The sequence below is a fragment of the Bos indicus x Bos taurus genome, chromosome 3 (genome assembly GCF_003369695.1).
Source record: "Bos indicus x Bos taurus breed Angus x Brahman F1 hybrid chromosome 3, Bos_hybrid_MaternalHap_v2.0, whole genome shotgun sequence".
NCBI lineage: Eukaryota > Metazoa > Chordata > Mammalia > Artiodactyla > Bovidae > Bos > Bos indicus x Bos taurus.
In genome coordinates this window covers 21,473,794-21,494,828 of record NC_040078.1, presented here as the reverse complement: position 1 = coordinate 21,494,828, position 21,035 = coordinate 21,473,794, and the positions used below count along the sequence as shown (strand labels likewise).

General features: G+C 40.7%; 1 protein-coding gene across 1 annotated transcript; it reads left to right on the top strand.

Annotated features, from left to right (window-relative positions):
- The first annotated feature begins 10,156 nt into the window (after positions 1 to 10,156).
- CD160 (CD160 molecule) lies at positions 10,157 to 15,693 on the top strand. The gene is given in 3 exon segments (XM_027538227.1): positions 10,157 to 10,824; positions 14,729 to 14,850; positions 14,853 to 15,693. Coding segments are annotated over 3 exon segments (525 nt in total). The 5' UTR covers positions 10,157 to 10,522; the 3' UTR covers positions 14,954 to 15,693.
- Positions 15,694 to 21,035: the final 5,342 nt, after the last annotated feature.

Genomic DNA, 21,035 nt, shown 5'->3' with positions numbered 1-21,035 from the left:
CTCCTGTCCCGCTGCACCAGTCCCTTAGGAAACGCGCCTGGAAAAGGGATAGGACCTTCTCAGTTTCTCACAGCTAGCTAGTGCAGAGCCAGGTGTTTATTCATTAAGTCCTGTCGGACTCTTTTGTGACCTCATGGATAGTAGCCTCCCAGGCTTCCCTGTCTGTGGGAGGGGAGGGGGCAGTATTCTCTCTGTCATAGGCAACAATACTGCAGTAGGTTGCCATTTTCTTCTCCAGGGGATCTTCCCAACCCAGGGATCGAACCTCTGTCTCCTGCATTGTCAGGGAGATTCTCTACCACTGAGCCACCAGGAAAGCCCAGTGCAGAGCCAGGTCTGGAAGCCAAATCTCCCCTAGTCCACTCACCATGTACCCATAAGGCACCAGCAAACATCTATCAAGCCCTAATTCCACTGTCACCTTGAAGCCTTTCCAGATCCCTCATCTAGAACTTCTCCTTCCCTATTCCTTGATACACTTTACAACCTTATTATTGTTATCAGAGTCCCTTGTGTTGCAGCTGTTCCTGAATGGCTGGATGGGTGGGAGAAAAGAGGCAAAGAAAATTCCAAGAGAAAGACGTCATAACTTAGGAGTTAGAATCCTTGCTCCCCTATTTAGAAGCTGTGATTTTAAAGTGGTCACAATGCCTCTCTAAGCCTCCATGTGCTTTAGCTCAAATGACAAATTTTTAAATAACCATAATACCTCAGTGTTTGATAAGAACCAAATACAGGACTTCCCTGGTGGTCTAAGAGGTTAAGAATCCACCTGCCAATTCATGGGGCATGGGTTCAACTCCGGGTTCAAGAAGATTCCACAGGCTGTGGAGCAACTAAGCCCCTTCACCACAACTACCAAAGCCTGTACACCTAGAGCCAGTGCTCAGCAACAAGAGAAGCCACCACAATGAGAAGCCCACACATCACAAGTAGAAAAAGCCCACATAAAGCAACGAAGACCCAGCGCAGCCAAAAATTTTTTAATTTTTTAAATGTAAAGTTAACAAAAAAGAACTAAACACAGTCATGTATGTGTATGTGCTTGAGACACTGTAAATTGTCTCAAATGTGAGGAACCATTAAAAACATAATCATGGTTAACATTTTTTGAGCCCTTACTCTATGCCAGGTGCTATAATATGTAGTTTACACAGGCTGCTTTGTTTAACCCACACAACAAATCTGGGAAGAGAATATTATTATCACCATCAGATCAATAAACTGATTTTCAGAAAGGTTTAAAAACTTGCCCAGCATTATACAGCTAATAATTGTCCAAGCTAGATCACAAAGCTGTCCTGATTCTACAGGTTGCATTTAACCACTAAAATAGTCTGTCTCTGCGTTTTAGTTACCTTTCTGTGACCTGTGTTGCCTGACACATCATGGGTGTTCAGGTTTGTCAAAGGTATTCATTTATCAAGGACTTAGTGTAGTGCCTGTCCCAGGAGCCTAAGAAACTTACTTGTCACACAAGTAAATTTTGGGATCAAGAGTTGGACACAAGCTGCTGGACTTAACCACATCCTTTGGTGAAAAGAATCACTGCAGTCCTCTTTATCTTTCTTTTCCAATCAGATAATGCTTGGTAATGAGACACAATGGGCTACCTTGGTGGCTCAGTAGTAAAGAATCCACCTGCGGGCCCAGCTTTCATCCCTGGGTTCAGGAAGATCCCCTGGATAAGGGAATGGCTTCCCACTCCAGTATTCTTGCCTGGAGAATTCCATGGACAGAGGAGCCTGGTGGGCTATAGTCCATAGGGTCCCAAAGAGTCATAACTGAATGACTAACAACATTACATTTTTAATATCCTGCTGAATTGGTTTGTTATCTTTTCTTTTGTATTTCCATGTGAATATTTAGTACTTTCACATGAACAAGTGACATTGGTCTGTGGACCTTTATATCCTTTCTTTTAGGATTAGCAAGTGAAAAGTGAAAGTGTTAGTAACTCAATTGTGTCCAGCTCTTTGCCATCTCATGGATTGTAGCCTGCCAGGCTCCTCTGTCCATGGAGTCCTCCAGGCAAGGGAATGGGTTGCCATTTCCTTCTCCAGGGGATATTCCCCACCCAGGAATCAAACCCAGGTCTCGTGCATTACAGGTGGATTCTTTACCATCTGAGCCACCAAGGAAGGTATTAGTAAAAAGAAATGCGATTTCTTCCTTTTTCTATGCTGCCAATTTGAATAGCATCGGAATCCAGAGTAGTGCTTTCTGAAAAGATAGTTTAGTTCAGTTGTTCAGTCATGTCTGACTCTGCAACCCCATGAATTGCAGCACGCCAGGCCTCCCTGGTGGAGAGGTCTGACACAATGTGGTCCACTGGAGAAGGGAATGGCAAACCACTTCAGTATTCTTGCCTTGAGAACCCCATGAACAGTATGAAAAGGCAAAATGATAGGATACTGAAAGAGGAACTCCCCAGGCCAGTAGGTGCCCAATATGCTACTGGAGATCAGTGGAGAAATAACTCCAGAAAGAATGAAGGGATGGAGCCAAAGCAAAAAGAATACCCAGTTGTGGATGTGACTGGTGATAGAAGCAAGGTCAGATGCTGTAAAGAGCAATATTGCATAGGAACCTGGAATGTCAGGTCCATGAATCAAGGCAAATTGGAAGTGGTCAAACAGGAGATGGCAAGAGTGAACATCGACATTCTAGGAATCAGTGAACTAAAATGGACTGGAATGGGTGAATTTAACTCAGATGACCATTATATCTACCACTGCGGGCAGGAATCGCTTAGGAGAAATGGAGTAGCCATCATGGTCAACAAAAGAGTACAAAATTCAGTACTTGGATGCAATCTCAAAAATGACAGAATGATCTTTGTTCATTTCCAAGGCAAATCATTCAATATCACAGTAATCCAAGTCTATGCCCCAACCAGTAACGCTGAAGAAGCTGAAGTTGAACGGTTCTATGAAGACCTATAAGACCTTTTAGAATTAACACCCAAAAAAGATGTCCTTTTCATTATAGGGGACTGGAATGCAAAAGTAGGAAGTCAAGAAACACCTGGAGTAACAGGCAAATTTGGCCTTGGAATACGGAATGAAGCAGGTCAAAGAGTTTTGCCAAGAAAATGCACTGGTCATAGCAAACACCCTCTTCCAACAACACAAGAGAAGACTCTACACATGGACATCACCAGATGGTCAACACCAAAATCAGACTGATTATATTCTTTGCAGCCAAAGATGGAGAAGCTCTATACAGTCAACAAAAACAAGACCAGGAGCTGACTGTGGCTCAGATCATGAACTCCTTATTGCCAAATGCAGAGTTAAATTGAAGAAAGTAGGGAAAACCACTAGACCATTCAGGTATGACCTAAATGAAATCCCTTATGATTATATAGTGGAAGTGAAAAATAGATTTAAGGGACCAGATCTGATAGATAGAGTGCCTGATGAACCATGGACAGAGGTTCGTGACATTGTACAGGAGACAGGGATCAAGACCATCCCCATGGAAAAGAAATGCAAAAAAGCAAAATGGCTGTCTGAGGAGGCCTTACAAACAGCTGTGAAAAGAAGAGACGTGAAAAGCAAAGGAGAAAAGGAAAGATATAAGCATCTGAATGCAGAGTTCCAAAGAATAGCAAGGACAGATAAGAAAGCCTTCCTCACGATCAATGCAAAGAAATAGAGAAAACAACAGAATGGGAAAGACTAGAGATCTCTTCAAGAAAATTAGAGATACCAAGGGAATATTTCATGCAAAGATGGGCTCGATAAAGGACAGAAATGGTATGGATCTAACAGAAGCAGAAGATATTAAGAAGAGGTGGCAAGAATACACAGAAGAACTGTACAAAAAAGATCTTCACGACCAAGATAAACACGATGGTGTGATCACTCACCTAGAGCAGACATCCTGGAATGTGAAGTCAAGTGGGCCTTAGAAAGCATCACTACGAACAAAGTTAGTGGAGGTGATGGAATTCCAGTGGAGCTATTTCAAATCCTGAAAGATGATGCTGTGAAAGTGCTGCACTCAATATGCCAGCAAATTTGGAAAACTCAGCAGTGGCCACAGGACTGGAAAAGGTCAGTTTTCATTCCAATCCCAAGGAAAGGCAATACCAAAGAATGCTCAGACTACCACACAATTGCACTCATCTCACACACTAGTAAAGTAATGCTCAAAATTCTCCAAGCCAGGCTTCAGCAATACGTGAACCACGAACTTCCAGATGTTCAAGCTGGTTTTAGAAAAGGCAGAGGAACCAGAGATCAAATTGCCAACATCCGCTGGATCATGGAAGAAGCAAGAGAGTTCCAGAAAAACATCTATTTCTGTTTTATTGACTATGCCAAAGCCTTTGACTGTGTGGATCACAATAAACTGTAGAAAATTCTGAAAGAGATGGGAATACCAGACCACCTGACCTGCCTCTTGAGAAATTTGTATGCAGGTCAGGAAGCAACAGTTAGAACTAGACATGGAACAACAGACTGGTTCCAAATAGGAAAAGGAGTACGTCAAGGCTGTATATTGTCACCCTGCTTATTTAACTTCTATGCAGAGTACATCATGAGAAATGCTGGGCTGGAAGAAGCACAAGCTGGAATCAAGATTGCCTTGAGAAATATCAATAATCACAGATATGCAGACGGCAGCACCCTTATGGCGGAAAGTGAAGAGGACCTAAAAAGTCTCTTGATGAAAGTGAAAGAGGACAGTGAAAAGTTGGCTTAAAGTTCAACATTCAGAAAACTAAGATCATGGCATCTGGCCCCATCACTTCATGGGAAATAGATGGAGAAAACAGTGGAAACAGTGGCAGACTTTATTTTTGGGGGCTCCAAAATCACTGCAGATGGTGACTGCAGCCATGAAATTAAAAGATCCTTACTCCCTGGAAGGAAAGTTATGACCAACCTAGATAGCATATTCAAAAGCAGAGACATCACTTTGCCAACAAAGGTCCATCTAGTCAAGGCTATGGTTTTTCCAGTGGTCATGTATGGATGTGAGAGTTGGACTGTGAAGAAGGCTGAGCGCCGAAGAATTGATGTTTTTGAACTGTGGTGTTGGAGAAGACTCTTGAGAGTCCCTTGGACTGCAAGGAGATCCAACCAGTCCATTCTGAAGGAGATCAGCCCTGGGATTTCTTTGGAGGACTGATGCTAAAGCTGGAACTCCAGTACTTTGGCCACCTCATGCGAAGAGTTGACTCATTGGAAAAGACTCTAATGCTGGGAGGGACTAGGGGCAAGAGGAGAATGGACGCCAGAGGATGAGATGGCTGGATGGCATCACTGACTTGATGGACGTGAGTCTGAGTGAACTCCGGGAGTTGGTGATGGACAGGGAGGCCTGGCATGCTGCAATTCATGGGGTCGCAAAGAGTTGGACACAACTGAGTGACTGAACTGAACTGAACTTGGCTACATCATGATAAGGGTAGGACAGTGAGCAGGTACTAGACTTTGAATAAATTTCACCAGTGAGTATTATTTCACTGTCATCTCATTTTTTACTGCATATCCTCAAGAGCCAAAGGCCTGATACGAACATCCCATTAGTCCAATTCCATCTTTCAGAGGGTGGGAAAAAGGTGTATCTGGTCTTTTGGGCTTCTGGAAGGAAATCGGGGCTCTGCCTTCTACCAACACTCTCACAGGGAGATAATGAGGGGAGAAAGGAGGATGAAGCTGGTTCCATCAAAAGATACTATTGAGTGGCCAGAAGAATGACAAACACCCACTACATGGAATCACTGAAATCTTTCAACTGGGGAGAAAGCCAGGTTCAAATCTGTGTGTTAGTTTTTTCAATATTTAGAAGTAGGCAGCCTCCTCACTTACAAATGGGGAAATAAAGTTCAGGAGAGGACCTGAGACAAGCCAAGGAAACAGTCATCAAGAGTTGAAATCAGGAAACTATAAACAAAATGAAAAGACAATGTATAGAATGAAAGAAAATATTTGTAACTGATGTGGCTGACAAGGGATTCATCTCCAAAATATACAACTCACATAGCTCAATATAACAAACAAACAAAACACTCAATCAAAAAATGGATGGAAAATCTAAATAGACATTTCTCCAAGGAAGACATACAGATGGCCAAAAGGCACATGAAAAGATGTTCAATGTTACTAATTAGTAGAGAAAGGCAAATCAAAACCACAATGAGGTATCACCCACACCAGTCAGAATGGGCATCATGAAAAAAATCTACAAAAATAAGTGCTGGAGATGGTGTGGAGTAAAGGGAACCCTCCTACACTGTTTGTGGGAATATAAATTGGTACAATTGTTATGAACAACAGCATGAAAAGTCCTTAAAACATTAAACACTGAACTACTATATGATCCAGTGCCGGGAGCCACCACGGGAGATCCCACCCATGACAAAGGTCATGCAGAGAGAACCTGACAGGCAAAGGCGGATCAGGCCTCGAGGGATTCCCTGGATCTGCTCGAGCATCTACCTCAAAACCAGAATCTGTCTGTCTTACTATTTTGTGCCTTTCACCAACTCTTCTGACATTAACAGGGGGTGTGGTGTTGGAGAAGACTCTTGAGAGTCCCTTGGACTGCAAGGAGATCCAACCAGTCCATTCTGAAGGAGATCAGCCCAGGGATTTCTTTGGAGGGAATGATGCTGAAGCTGAAACTCCAGAACTTTGGCTACCTCGTGCGAAGAGTTGACTCATTGGAAAAGACTCTGATGCTGGGAGGGATTGGGGGCAGGAGGAGAAGGGGACGACAGAGGATGAGATGGCTGGATGGCATCACTAACTCGATGGACCTGAGTCTGGGTGAACTCCGGGAGTTGGTGATGGACAGGGAGGCCTGGCGTGCTGCGATTCATAAGGTCGCAAAGAGTTGGACACAACTGAGCAACTGAACTGAACTGAACTGATCCTCGACCACCTTTCTCTGGAAAAGGTCAACTTAGGGCTTTAGTTAATAAGTCTCCTGGGTATGATAGGACTGTTTCAATTCAAACCCCTCTGATGGCTTTCTAGCTTGCCTGACAGGTTTTTCACAGCCTCCCAACCGTGAGAGACATGGGAAGCCTAAAACATTCTAAAAATATAGAGCCTTTCAAAGAGTTAAAAACTATTAGAGTAGTGCTGGTGTAGGATTTCATTGTTGAGCCAATGCTTGCTGCCAAGTTCCCATATCCCTTATCCACTGTGCACCTGGGAGTACATTAGTTAACATAGTTGGAATGTGAGAAAAACAAGTAGTAGCCTTGGAATTAACCACATCAGACCTTTGAGCTATTTTTCCCCAAATAAAATAAACTCACAACTCTCACAATTGTGCATTTTTTTAAAGTCAACACAGAGAAAGACAAATACTATATGATATCACTTGTATGTGGAATTTAAAAATAAAAATGGTACAAATGAACTTTTTTTGATGGTTAAAGGCAATTAATAAAGCATTCAATATTTATTCTTGATATCTTGAAAATTCAATAAAATAGAAATAAACATATATACCTTAACATAATAAAATACTTAGCACAATACTTAATAAGGAAACAATTGAAGAATCCCCCATTAATCTAAGGAAAAAGACAGGACTCATTATCACCACTATTTAATATTTTCTGAAGATATTAGCCAACACAATTAGACAGGAAAAAGAAATCATAAATGTAAAACTAGAAAATGAAGTCATTATCACTGTTTACAAATAAGATGATTATATGACTAGAAAAGCCAAGACAGTCAACTGAAAAATGATTAAAAGCAATTATAGAATTGAGTAAGAGACAGTAACTAGGTATGAAATTAATATATAATCATCAATAGTCTTTCAGGTGTGGAAAACACTGAAGAGATAAAAGATATAGTGAATGATAACAAAATTAAAATGACAAACATAAAGCATACAGTGGGGAAAAGATAATATTTTCAATAGTGACATAAAATATAAAATACTAAGAAATAAACTTAAGAAATGGACAAGACCTTTATTTTAAAAACTATTAAAAACGTCTGAGACACACATATCAAAACACAAGACTTTTAAAAATGGTAAGGAATATCATGCTCTTGGATGAAATATAATCAATGTCACTGGAAGCAACCTAGATGTCCATTGACAGAGGAATGGATAAAGAAGATGTCATATGTATACACAATGGAATATTATTCAGGCATTAAAAAGGATGAAATAATGCCATTTACAGCAACATGGATGGACAAGGACATCAACCCTATAGGAGATGAGCAATTTCACAGAAAGGGATAAACAAATGTCTCTTGAATATATAAAAATGTGCTTTACCTAGGTCATGAAAAGATAACTGTAAGTTAAAACTGTATGAAGACCATTTTTCACTTCTCAAATTATCACTATGCTGTTGGCATGGGTATGAGGAAGCATTTCATATGTTTCTGGTGGAAAGTTATGCTGGTGCAACCTCTGTGGAGGACAATATGGCAACTTTCTCAAAATTGCAAACGCATATACCCTTTGACCAGCAATGCCATTTCTAGAGATTCATCATTAACAAAATAATGCACGTACAAGGTAGGGTTTAGGAAACCTCCATCAGACTAACCAAGCGAGGTTGCTGCCAGAAGCAGGGAGATGGTCTTGGATCTCTGTCAGGCCTTGTGTAGGAGATCCCCTTGTGCTTTCAGGAAAAGTGAGGCCAAGGACACCAGCAGAGCCAACATCTGCTATTCCTGGGGCTGCTGACAACATGCAAGATGCGGATGGAGAGGCTGCTGTGCCCTACCCATTCTTCTGGCAATTGTGGACATCTAGCTTTGTGGTGAGCACAGCCCATCCAAAGATCCCTAGAGCAGAGACAGTCAATAGGGAGAATCCTGGGTTCATGAGGGATGGAACCCATAATTTTTTTTTTTTTATGGTGGGGAAGAAAAGGACCCATTTTTCCTGACACTAATGAAAGGGTGAAAAATATATTTATTTTTCTTTTTTTTTTAAGAACTAATACTATTGCCCTTCCCATCAGACATCTGCCTCTACTATATGTTGCAAAAAAGCCTGGTAATCTGGCCTTTAGGCTCTCATATACTATAAATTTATAAAATCCAGGTTTGATATCCAGATACTCCAGTATCTGTCAACTTTCAGTTCAGTTCAGTTGCTCAGTCGTTTCCGAATCTTTGTGACCCCATGAATCGCAGCACGCCAGGCCTCCCTGTCCATCACCAACTCCCGGAGTTCACTCAGACTCACGTCCATCGAGTCAGTGATGCCATCCAGCCATCTCATCCTCTGTCGTCCCCTTCTCCTCTTGCCCTCAATCCCTCCCAGCATCAGAGTCTTTTCCAATGAGTCAACTCTTCGCATGAGGTGGCCAAAGTACTGGAGTTTCAGCTTTAGCATCATTCCTTCCAAAGAAATCCCAGGGCTGATCTCCTTCAGAATGGACTGGTTGGATCTCCTTGTAGACCAAGGGACTCTCAAGAGTCTTCTCCAACACCACAGTTCAAAAGCATCAATTCTTCAGCACTCAGCCTTCTTCACAGTCCAACTCTCACATCCATACACGACCACTGGAAAAACCATAGCCTTGACTAGACGAACCTTTGTTGGCAAAGGAATGTCTCTGCTTTTGAATATGCTATCTAGGTTGGTCATAACTTTCCTTCCAAGGAGTAAGCGTCTTTTAATTTCATGGCTGCAGTCACCATCTGCAGATTTTGGAGCCCGAAAAAATAAAGTCTGACACTGTTTCCACTGTTTCCCCATCTATTTCCCATGAAGTGATGGGACCGGATGCCATGATCTTCATTTTCTGAATGTTGAGCTTTACACCAACTTTTTCACTCTCCACTTTCACTTTCATCAAGAGGCTTTTGAGTTCCTCTTCACTTTCTGCCATAAAGGTGGTGGTGTCATCTGCATATCTGTGGTTATTGATATTTCTCCCAGCAATCTTGATTCCAGCTTGTGCTTCTTCCAGCCCAGCGTTTCTCATGATGTACTCTGCATATAAGTTAAATAAGCAGGGTGACAATATACAGCCTTGACGTACTCCTTTTCCTATTTGGAACCAGTCTGTTGTTCCATGTCTAGTTCTAACTGTTGCTTCCTGACCTGCATACAAATTTCTCAAGAGGCAGATCAGGTGGTCTGGTATTCCCATCTCTTTCAGAATTTTCCACAGTTTATTGTGATCCACACAGTCAAAGGCTTTAGCATAGTAGCAACCACTTAATCACTCTGTGCCTCAGTTTATCTGTAAAATGGGAAAAATAATGCCTGTCTCTAGGACTATACCATAAATGTATACAAAAGAACTCTTTAATAGTTAAAGGGCCTATAGAAGTTCCAGTTGAAGAATAGAAATAAAATATAAACCACTTCAGAATTAATGAAGAACTGGGATTGCAGACCTCCCTCAGATACAGGTATAGTCTGTAGGTTACTCTTCTAACAGGGTGGCATTCAGTGTCTATGGAGCAGCCCCATCTCTGCCTCAACATTTTTATGTGAGTGGATTTAGTTAACCATGTATATACCTGTCTTCCATGGCTAACACTTTCCTTCCTATTCCAGAATGAATGCACACCCTCAGCTCAACTTCCCAGGAGGGAAACCAACTGTATGGCTTAAGAAAGAAGAAAATGAGGCGGGAACCATGTTTTTGTGCAAGGACAAGTTTTGAGATTGTTCCCTTGAGACAAGCTTGAAGCAACTGAGACTTAAATAGGATCCTGAGAGAGATGGTATCAGTGAAATATCATCTCAGTTGGTGCTCACCGTAAACCAAGCCATTCCATTGGACAGGGAGACCTACCAATGTTGTGCCAGAAGCCAGAAGCTGGATATCCACCTTCAGGGCCATTTTTGTCTATATGAGTCATAGCTGAGCTTCTGATATCATCCCAATGCTACCAGGTGGGATAGTAAGCAGGGTCACAGATAGAGACAGTAGTTATTTCAGGTCCTGGATAGGCAGTAACCTTGGAAAAAGAGTCCTTCCCATTACTTAGATCCTTTGGCATCACTCCCATTGGCAAATGCTGCCTTTCCTCAAAGCATAGATACAAAGGTATCTCATTTTGTCTTTAGTTTATAAATGGATAGGTGTCTTGAAGAACATTTAGTCATAAGAAACAGAAACCTGGACTTGCCTAGCGGCACAGTGGCTAGGAATCCACCTGCCAATGCAGGTGACATGGGTTTGATCCTTGGTCCAGGCAGATACTACATGCTGCAGAGCAACTAAGTCCATGTGCATCAACTCCTGAGCCCACAATCTAGAGCCTGCAAGCTGCAACTACTGAGTCTGTGTGCTGCAACTACTGAAGCTGGTGTGCCTAGAGCCTGTGCTTTGCAACGAGAAGCCACCACAATGAGAAGCCTGTGCACCGCAATCAACAGTAGCCCCGCTCACCACAGCTAGGGAAAGCCTAGCAGCAACGAAGACCCAGCACAATGAAAAAAAAAAAATTTTTTTATTTTTAAACTTTATAAAAAAAATTTTTTTTAAAAAGAGTAAATCTTAAGAACTTTCATAAGAAAAAAAAATCTATTAAAAAAAAGAAACAGAAACCACTCAAATTGTCATAGATTTGGGGGGCAGGGAATAATAATAAGTAAAGCAAGCTCTCGTGAGTTCTGGAATCAGAAATCAGAAAACCAACAGAACCCCAGTTACTGTCTCAATCTCTCTGGGGTAGGAAGCCCTCTCATCTCTGCACATTTCCTTCGTGTATGTTCCCCTGCTTTGTCACTGCTTTGTGTGCATGTGCTCATTGTTTCAGTCGTGTCCTACTCTTCGCGACCCCATGGATCATAGCCAGCCAGGCTCCTCTGTTCATAGATTTTTCCCAGCAAGAGTACTGGAGTGGGTTGCCAGGCCCTCTTCCAGGGGATCTTCCCAACCCAGGGATGGAACTCCCGTCTTTTGCACTACAGGCAGATTCTTTACCTCTGAGTCACCAGGCTTTAGGACAGCCTAAATATGGTCACTCCAACTTCAACTTTATATATGACTTCCTCCTTTTCCCAGACAAGGGAGCAAGTCTTCAAAACTAAACTATGTTCTAGCTAGAATACTATACCCAACCAAACTACCAGTTAAACACGAGGAAAGAATGAAGACAGTTCGACACACAATGACTCAAAAAAAAAAAAAGTGCTTCAGTAAACCAAGGTGAATCAGTACAGCGGATAAAATGAGATCATCCAGGAAATGAGAAAACTAATAGGGGGAAGGGGATAAAGAAATTCTAGAATGAAAAAGGGCCCAAAAGGGTAATTGGTTGTGAAGAAAACAAATGATAGAGGGCTCGGAAAGATCTCTAGCGGGTGAAATGGAATTGACAGATCATCTTTCTGAAGGTCTATGATAGATCTGATAAAGGATTAAAGATATGGATATGGAAAACTGCCTATTTAAGATGACCATCATCTCCAAGGAAAACACTAAATTTCACAGAAGGAAGCACAATGGTAGCTCACAATTTGGCTCTGTAATAAGTAACATTTACAGAATCCAAATTATGTAAAAATAAATGAAAATTTGTGATATAATGATTTTTGAAAGATGCAGAGAAGGGTAGAGGTTTAAAAGAACTATACCCTCATTTTCTATAACACAAAGTCAGTAGACAATGTCTAAACTTTATCATCAAGAAGTGGCAGTCTTAGGGCTTTGTGTAGGAATATGGTAAAACACCTCAAAGAGTTGATAACGGATAAAAGGACACTATTACTTTTTATGAAATTTCACATACTATCTTTTTGACTTTAAGAAAAATAGATCTAAAGTACACCTACCCACCCCCAAATAGAATCTACTTACAATGCAGGAGACCTGGGTTTGATCCCTGGGTTGGAAAGATCCCCTGGAGAAGGGAATGGCAACCCACTTCAGTTCCTTGCCTGGAGAATTCCATGGGCAGAGGAGCCTGGTGAGCTACAGTCCATGGGGTCACAAAGAGTCAGACACGACTGGTTGACTAACACTTCACCCCCAAATAAAAACCTATCTCAGAGCCTTTTAACAAATATTTTCATCATCACCTACAGTTACTAGTTAATCCAAATTTTCTACTTCAGCCTAAGGGAATTTGTTTTCCTCCTAGCTTCCCGGTGTCTTCCCATCTGACCTAACTAGCTTAACATTCAGCACTTTCATTCTCTCCCTTATCAAACTTTCATCTCTACTGGCTTCTGTGACTGCTTTCTGGTTTTTCTACCTTTATGGCTGTTCTTTTCTTTCCTCTGCCTGTTTCCTCCTCCCGCCTCTCAAACATGAAATTTCATTCAAGGCTCATTCCCCACTCCTTTGATCTTTTCTACTATCTCTCCCAACTTCTCACCCACCCTCGATTTAAACCTGCAACCCCTTGCAACTGACCCACAAATCAACTCTAACCTCTTTTCTAAGTTTCAATTAAAAAATCTACCCTGACAACTGACTCCTTGTTCTTGAATGCCCTACCATTTCCTCACTCAAAATCAAATCTGAGACCATATTTTTGTCCATGATTCACAGTCATAACCTTGGTTCCTCCCTTTTCCTCTTTCCCTATCTGGTCAGTAAGTACTACTAGTTCTTTCCCATATTCATTCCTTTCTTTCCAAAGGTGTTTTCCAGGTCTTCAACATCTCACAGTATAGTCTCCTAAGTGGTAAACCCCAGATCTCAAATCTGCCCATGTATTTAATACATCCCACACCTACCTCAGGGCCTGGCACCGAGCTACTGCCTAATAAATGGTCCATCGTCCCTAAACACGATCTCCACCTCTAATCCATACTGCCACCAGACATCTAAAATGCAAATTTGTACAAACTACACACCATTCAGAGTTTTGATGTCTTTTCACTGTCATGCGGCAGTGAATTAGTTTAGCCTGGCCCTGGAGGTGCTCTATGAAATTTCATTCTACTACTTATGTGAATACTGTTCTGGTTAATCTCCCTAATGGAAACTCCTCTTTTATTCATCTGAACAGACTGATTACATATCCCAGGCACAGTGCTAAGCCTTGGAGAATAGAATGGGAGTATAAGGAAGCCACTGTCCTTATAATCCAGTATCTGTGTTCTCCTAATACCCCTTAAATATTTCTATTAATACCTGTGATGGTTCTCCTCAAGATAGAAAGCCTTTCTCATCCTCTCAGCATACTTAAGTACTACAGTCAGTAAATATGGATGCTCACCAAATGTGGAAATAAGGTTCTTTTTGGAAGGTGAAATAAGGCTAAAGAGGTAACAGAAAATACCAATAAACAATGTCTACCATTTACTGAGTGTTTACTGTGTGCCAGGCATTGTGCTAAGTGATATATTATTTCATTTAATCTTCATGGCCTTTTGAGGTAGGCAGTATTCTTGTCACGTGACAGGTCAAGCTCAAAGGTAATCCGTGTAAGTTCACTCAGCTAGTAAATAGTGGTAAATAAAAATCCAGATCTATTACAAAACCCAAGATTTTAACTTAGACTGAACTGCTTGATTCACTCCAGAAGATGGTTTTGAAATGAGATTTGGGGACACTCAAATCTAAGGTAACTAAGCTATTTTAGCTGTTTCTCTGGCCTTTAGAGTTCCTTCAAGGTAGGCCGATTTGCATCCCCACTGTGACACACATAGATTCTATATTTATGTACTGTTGCTTAAGTACGTCATCACCACCTCCCACAAACGTTAAAAAATACTTATGTGGGCAACTAATTATACTGAGAGGTATCCTTGGAGATCATGAAAAAGATGTCCTGAGATTATGCAAAAGGAGGTATTAATTTTCAAAACTTTCTCCTGATCCACTGATTCTCTTCTGGACTGCAGTAATGGTACTGAAACACAGAGGACACCCTGAGTTTGGCCACAGTAAATGTGTTCTCAGCTCAGGTTTCCTGAAAGAAAAGTCTGGATGATGCTGTTCACCAGCCTGGTGACCCTTCAAGGGATGTTCAGAAGAGCCTTAAGGGCCACAAGAAATGAGGGTCCTATACCTTTAACATCTTGATGCCTCTCCAGGAGTGGAAAGGAAGCCCAGAATGGGACAGTGAAACGCTCCCCAGGCCCTGGCTGTCCACAAGAAAACATAACATCAGTATGAGGGCAGAACTGGTCCAAATGGACTAGTGACTGCATACGAACTAGGGGAGGTAGATGAATCAGACTTTCCATTGGGCAGGTCACACCTACGAGGAGAGAAAGCCTGTGGGAGAGGCAAGCAAACACCCCCAACTTACTGGATGAACAAAAGGCTGTAAGTTGAGGCAACAGATGTTTGGCTACAGTGTGAAGATGAGAAAGGCAAGAAACAGACTTGGTCTGGAGGTGGGTTTTAAACAATGCAGCTCTTTAGCAAAGGATGATGGTCAGTCTGAGTACATAAAACACTTGTAGTTGAGTCCTCTGAGCATCAGTGTGAATCAGTTTTCCCTATTAGATTAAAAAAGACACTGGAATTTGCAATGATTTACCATTTCATGTCTGTATAATCAATAACTGATACAGGTTTTTGCCTCTCCTCGACATCCTTAATTTCAAGCCTATTGAGGCCTTCCTCAAATCAGTAAGTAATACTTTCCAAGCGCCACCAGAATGCAAGCTCTATAAATATGGTAAGGACTTTGTCTTTTTTACCCCAACAAAAAAACAGTATCAGGCACATAGCAGGCTCTTAATATATTTGTTTAAAGAATTTGTATGATGGGCTAGGCTTTACAAGGTGCTTCTAACCTCACAACCCTTCCAGGTAAATATTCCCTGATTACTCACCAGCAAACAGGTATAAAGAGGTTAAAGGTTGCCCCAGTGCACAGGAATTAATAAGGACCGTCTCACTCTAAAATCTGTGCTCTCAGTGATCACCTACTACATGCTAAGCAACTTCTCTCTCAACTCCATCACCACTCTCCCCATTTTGAGACTGCCTCCTCCCATTTCCAGAAACAGGACTACCTAACACTCTTACTTCAGCCCTTAACCTAAACTATCAAAAGACAACAAAGACCTAATCTGTGCTCCTTGGCAAGCATCTGCCAAACGTAAGCCTATGCCAGCTTTCAGGAGGAAACTGGTGAATATCAAGCAGTCTGACCCTTCAGACATAATTCTTTATTGAATCCAAATCCTCTCAGATGGCTATTTTATTGACAAAATTAATTTTAATTATTCATACAGATTAAAAACTTTAAAGAGGAAATTTGTTTTAGCCATTCAACCTACTAACATTTATGACTCCCAAGTTATGCTAGAGGAAAAAAAATCTCTAAGCTCTTTTCCTTTTTCTAGTCAGGTGAAGAGAATGAACTTTGATAGTTCATTCCTTTCATCCCTCTCTCCCAACTCAAGACTCAGCAGAATTATGGATGTGGTTGTGTTCAGTAAAACAAAAACACACATTTTCTCAGACCCAGAGAAATGACATAGGTCAAGTTACTATGCATACATGTGACAAAAATGAGGGAACTTTCCTGGATCTCTATGCCTCCCTCAGTTCATGAAGCTAATTTCAGTAAGTGTCTCTGTCCTTTCACTGTGCATTCATTGCTATCCATGGAAAACCTACCTTGAAATTGAATGGCGTCTATTCCTTCTTTGATTGTCCTACTTTCCAGCAAGGAGAGATCAAAGGTAGGCTTCTTCCCCACTTCCATCTGGATCATGCAGATTTCGTAAGATTACAATTACAACGTTAAGCAGTAAGACACAACACATGTAAGACTTTCTTCCCTCCTTTCCTTGTCCATTCCCTCCAGTCATAAGGGTCTATCAAACACACATCCTAGCATAAAGTACATCAGGTATTTTGTTGCTATTCTTAAGTTTGTAGCATAATACAAATCTTCCTTTTTCTTTCTACAGCTTTGTAAGCTTTGTGCCAGAAGAAATTTTTTAAAAAGCTACAGCAAGAGAAAACTGACTTTTTTTAGCTGGGTATCTTTCACATCACAGTATACAGAGAAGGAAATAACAGGGAACAGGTGAAGAGAGGCTAAATATGCCAAGAATATGGGAAATATAAGATGGGCAAGTAAATGTATTCCTTCACCTCCCCTCCTCACTGCCAGAACAAACCTAACTTTTTTCCTACCTCAGTCACCAGTAAACAGTGCAGTTCTCACAAAAGCAGTTGGTATACAGTTCTCATTCAAATACTGGCTAAGTATCTTGTGTTTTTGTACCCTGGAAGAACTTTTCCTCTATGTCCTCCGAACAAAGTCAAATAAAGAAGCAAGTCAAACAAAATGAGAACACCAATGTTTCTGGAAGACATTTTATTTGACACGGTTAAGGGAAAGTAGATGAAACAAGCAAACATAGTTAGGATAGGGGAAGAACGCCAGACCCAGTAACTGACTTGGCAGAAAATGAGGAAACAAAGAGACCTTGGTGTTGAACAGCATCCACGTAGTAGTACTGGAGGAAGAGGAAGGTTTATTTGTGTAGACTAGGTGCACCACAGATCCTAACTGTCCAGCTTCAATGAAATACTTGTCAACCTCTCTGATCATTTCTCTCTTTTTAAATAAACATCAAAGCAGTATTTGCAGCCTTTTCTTTTCTCCCTAAGTTCACAGATCCTTTTGTCTCTCTTTGGACAGATAACCTCTTATCATAGTTAAGCAGAGAGGTGGGGGCAGGATATTCCTGATAGGAGGAACTATATGAATAAAGAGGTGGGAACACAATTCAACCAGGGCTAAATGGCAAACCATCAAGGGGAAACAGACACCTTACCTGTGATCCTTGGCCAGGACCTGCAAAATGTGGGAGCTAAAGTTTATAGGAACAGAGGGAGAAAGGCTGAAAACAGATGGGTTAAGACCTTTATTAGTGATAGCATTGAACCTCAAACTAAGGATTTTGGATTTTGTTGTCTTATGGAGGTAAAAAGACTAGGCATGAAGTAAAAAAGCCTTAATTCAAATTCTGACTCTGCAACATACAGGCTACATGTCTACGTGTCCTTGGGCAAATGAAGTTTTGAGATACTATTTCTATCTATTTCTATCTACTTATCTGTAATATGGCATATTTCCTACTTTATCTTCTGTTTCCATAGGATTCCTCTGAGAATCAAATGAGATTCTGGATTTTAAACCCAGAACCATTGGAATTCTGACTAAAGTCTCCAAAACTTTCTCCACTATAGTACACTCACTTTAATCTTTATTGACCTGTTTTATGTACTAGTGCTGTTCTTTTTACTGTATTTTAAGTTTACATGAGTGGAGATGTCTTTTATTTTTTTACTATTCAAAGACTCTTCTGAAACTACTCCATATTATACAATTGCTGGAAGTCTCACAAAGAAGCCATATCCAACTATAGAAAAAGTTTTTATCCATTGTGCTGTGCTAATTATAGCCTACATTAAAAAAAAAGTCTGCAGAAAGGACACATGATTACTGGCCAAGTTTATCAAGACATTCAAGAGCATTAGACTACTAACTCTGACTTGAACTAAGCAGAATAAATAAACCCAACAGTAAGTCAGGGGTCCCACTTCTAAAGAATTTATTTATTCGGCTTATTTCAAGACAGTTAAACAGAAATTTGAAACACTTATGTCTTGACTTTCAAAGTGTATTAATTCCACTGATTTCAAATAAGCCTATAAATTTCCATGCATGAATAAGTACTCTTCTGGACACACATCTAAACTTCAATCTATATGAGTGATTCATAATCCAAGGAATTTGAACCTCTGTAAGGCCATGCAGTTACATAAGAAATCTGTATAAGTATTATCTCTAATATATCTTACAAATAAGTAATACTTCTCTTCAACTGGATGTAGATTCTTGTGTGACTAATAAAGACAAATTGATTTAAAAGCATTACTAAAAGCATAGCAGCTTTTTGCTGTGTGTTCCAGCAAGATACTAAAACTACAATTATAATCTTGTTGGGAGGGAATCTAATAATTTTTGGACCTCAAAAATGATACATCTTATTAGAAAAAGAATCATAAGCTTACATTTCATGATTTATAGATATTAAGTGTTTCAGGTGAAAGAGGAAAGGTAGCATATAGACTTCACTTCTGGGAACACCTTAAGTGTAATTCGGCAAAACACAAAGTTTATATGTAAAAAATTTGAAACTTGAATGCCTGTAATTCCACTTATCTGGCAGGTATATAAGACATCAAAACCTCAATAGTGTCCACTGGATAAGACGTTTTAATCCTCTCTTGATCCTGGAAAAGATCTCTGGTTGTACACTTTGTATTCTATACATTCTATTTTAAAACCCATGGCACAGCCTGCTGGGATGCTGACATTACTGCAATCTACAATTCCCCGCCCCCAATAGGATGGACACCTGTGATATGTTTACCTCAGTGTTCCCCAACCTTTTTGGCACAAGGGACTAGTTTCATGGAAGATAATTTTTCTACAGATAAGGCTGGGGAGATGGTTTCAGGATGACTCAAGAGCAGTACAATTTATTATGCCTCCACTGATCTGACAGGAGGCGGAGCTCAGATGGTTATGTGAGGGGGACTGATTGTAAATACAGAGAAAGCTTCACTTGTTCGCCTGACACTCACCTCCTGTTGTGTGGCACAGTTCCTAACAGGCCACAGACCAGTACTGGTCCATGGCCCAGGGGTTTAGAACCCCTGGTATACCCCACCAAATCCTTCCCCCAACTCCCTACATCAGAACTTATGCTAGATTCATTCTGGAAACTTATAGTAAGAGTACTCTCTCCTGCTAGTACCCTCAAACTCCCCAATCTCCACTGGTAAATTTCTGCAAACTGCACCTTTATCTTCCTACTTCTCTACCACAGAGACCAACGGGATTTCCCCTAACAATCAAATATCTATTCATCAGCCCCGCTCCTTTTCCTAAATCTGTCTTCCTTCACAGATGTCAGTGGCCTTCCTAGATCAGCTCTAAAAATCAACTCTGAGGTGGTGTCTCTCACTTCTCCAAACCCCAGAGGCTGTTTTGTTATCGTTTAAAACAGACACACTATGATCCCCTCCTGATTAGTTTTTGTTAAGTTCTGATAAACCTGTATTCCTTGAGAAACAGCACTTGGACACCAAGAAGAATGAAACTGAAGCACACAGAAGGTCATGTGAGAAGTCAATTTGTCATCAATCATTTATCAAGAAAGAAATTTTAAAAACAAGACAAATGTGTTAGAGTTCACCTAATTATAATACAGGAAAAACAGATAATGAACACCCTTTCCTCAAAGCCATTTATTCTCAACCTTCAAAAATGATAACCGGACTTTTAGCTCTAGTAAAACCCTTTGCCACATACCACATAACAGGATGCCTGCCCAAGCCAACAGTGCCCCAAAATATAGAAGTATAGAGACACATGGGCCTAAGGCAGGTACCATGAGGGAATCAGACTATGAGGCTCCAGCCCTCTGCTGTACCCCTGCTCACTTTATCTATTTCAGTGCCCACCAAATCCCTTCTTCCTCCAGAGTGAAATGTGCATATATGCATGTGCCTATGGACACACACACACAAATGTTCAATATAAAGACATAAACAAGGAATTTTTCTAATAATTATTTAATCCAAGTGAGACTTGGGGGGGAAACAAATTCTTCTCACCAAATCTTCCAACTTGAGAAGTAACTATCGGACCAGACAGAGTACTGCTTAAGGAAAACACTTAACAAGTATTTGCTCATTTGTTATGTAGCAAATGTTCACAACTAAGGAAGCTATTTGGACTCTCCAGGTTTCCCAACTCTTCAGAGAACTGGCAATAAGAGGAATTTTGAGGGAAAATTAATTGTGAATACCAGGATTAGTCCTTCTCTCTGTTGAAGATAACAGCTAAATGTTCATCACTTTGCCCTGCCCACCCAACTGCCTAGTTCTAATTCATCTGGAAACTACCCGAGAAGCAATAATCACTCGGAGGCCAGCATGGAGCTGACCTACATAACCTCTCAACTTTCACGTCTACCAATCTCTAGGAAGTCTCTCCTAATTATGTGCGAACAAAATTATTTCCCTTATTTCAAATTATAATGAAAAAAGATTAAGAAGAAAAAGACATTTTATGAATGAGAAAAAAATCTGCTTATCTCTGCATGGAACTCAAAGG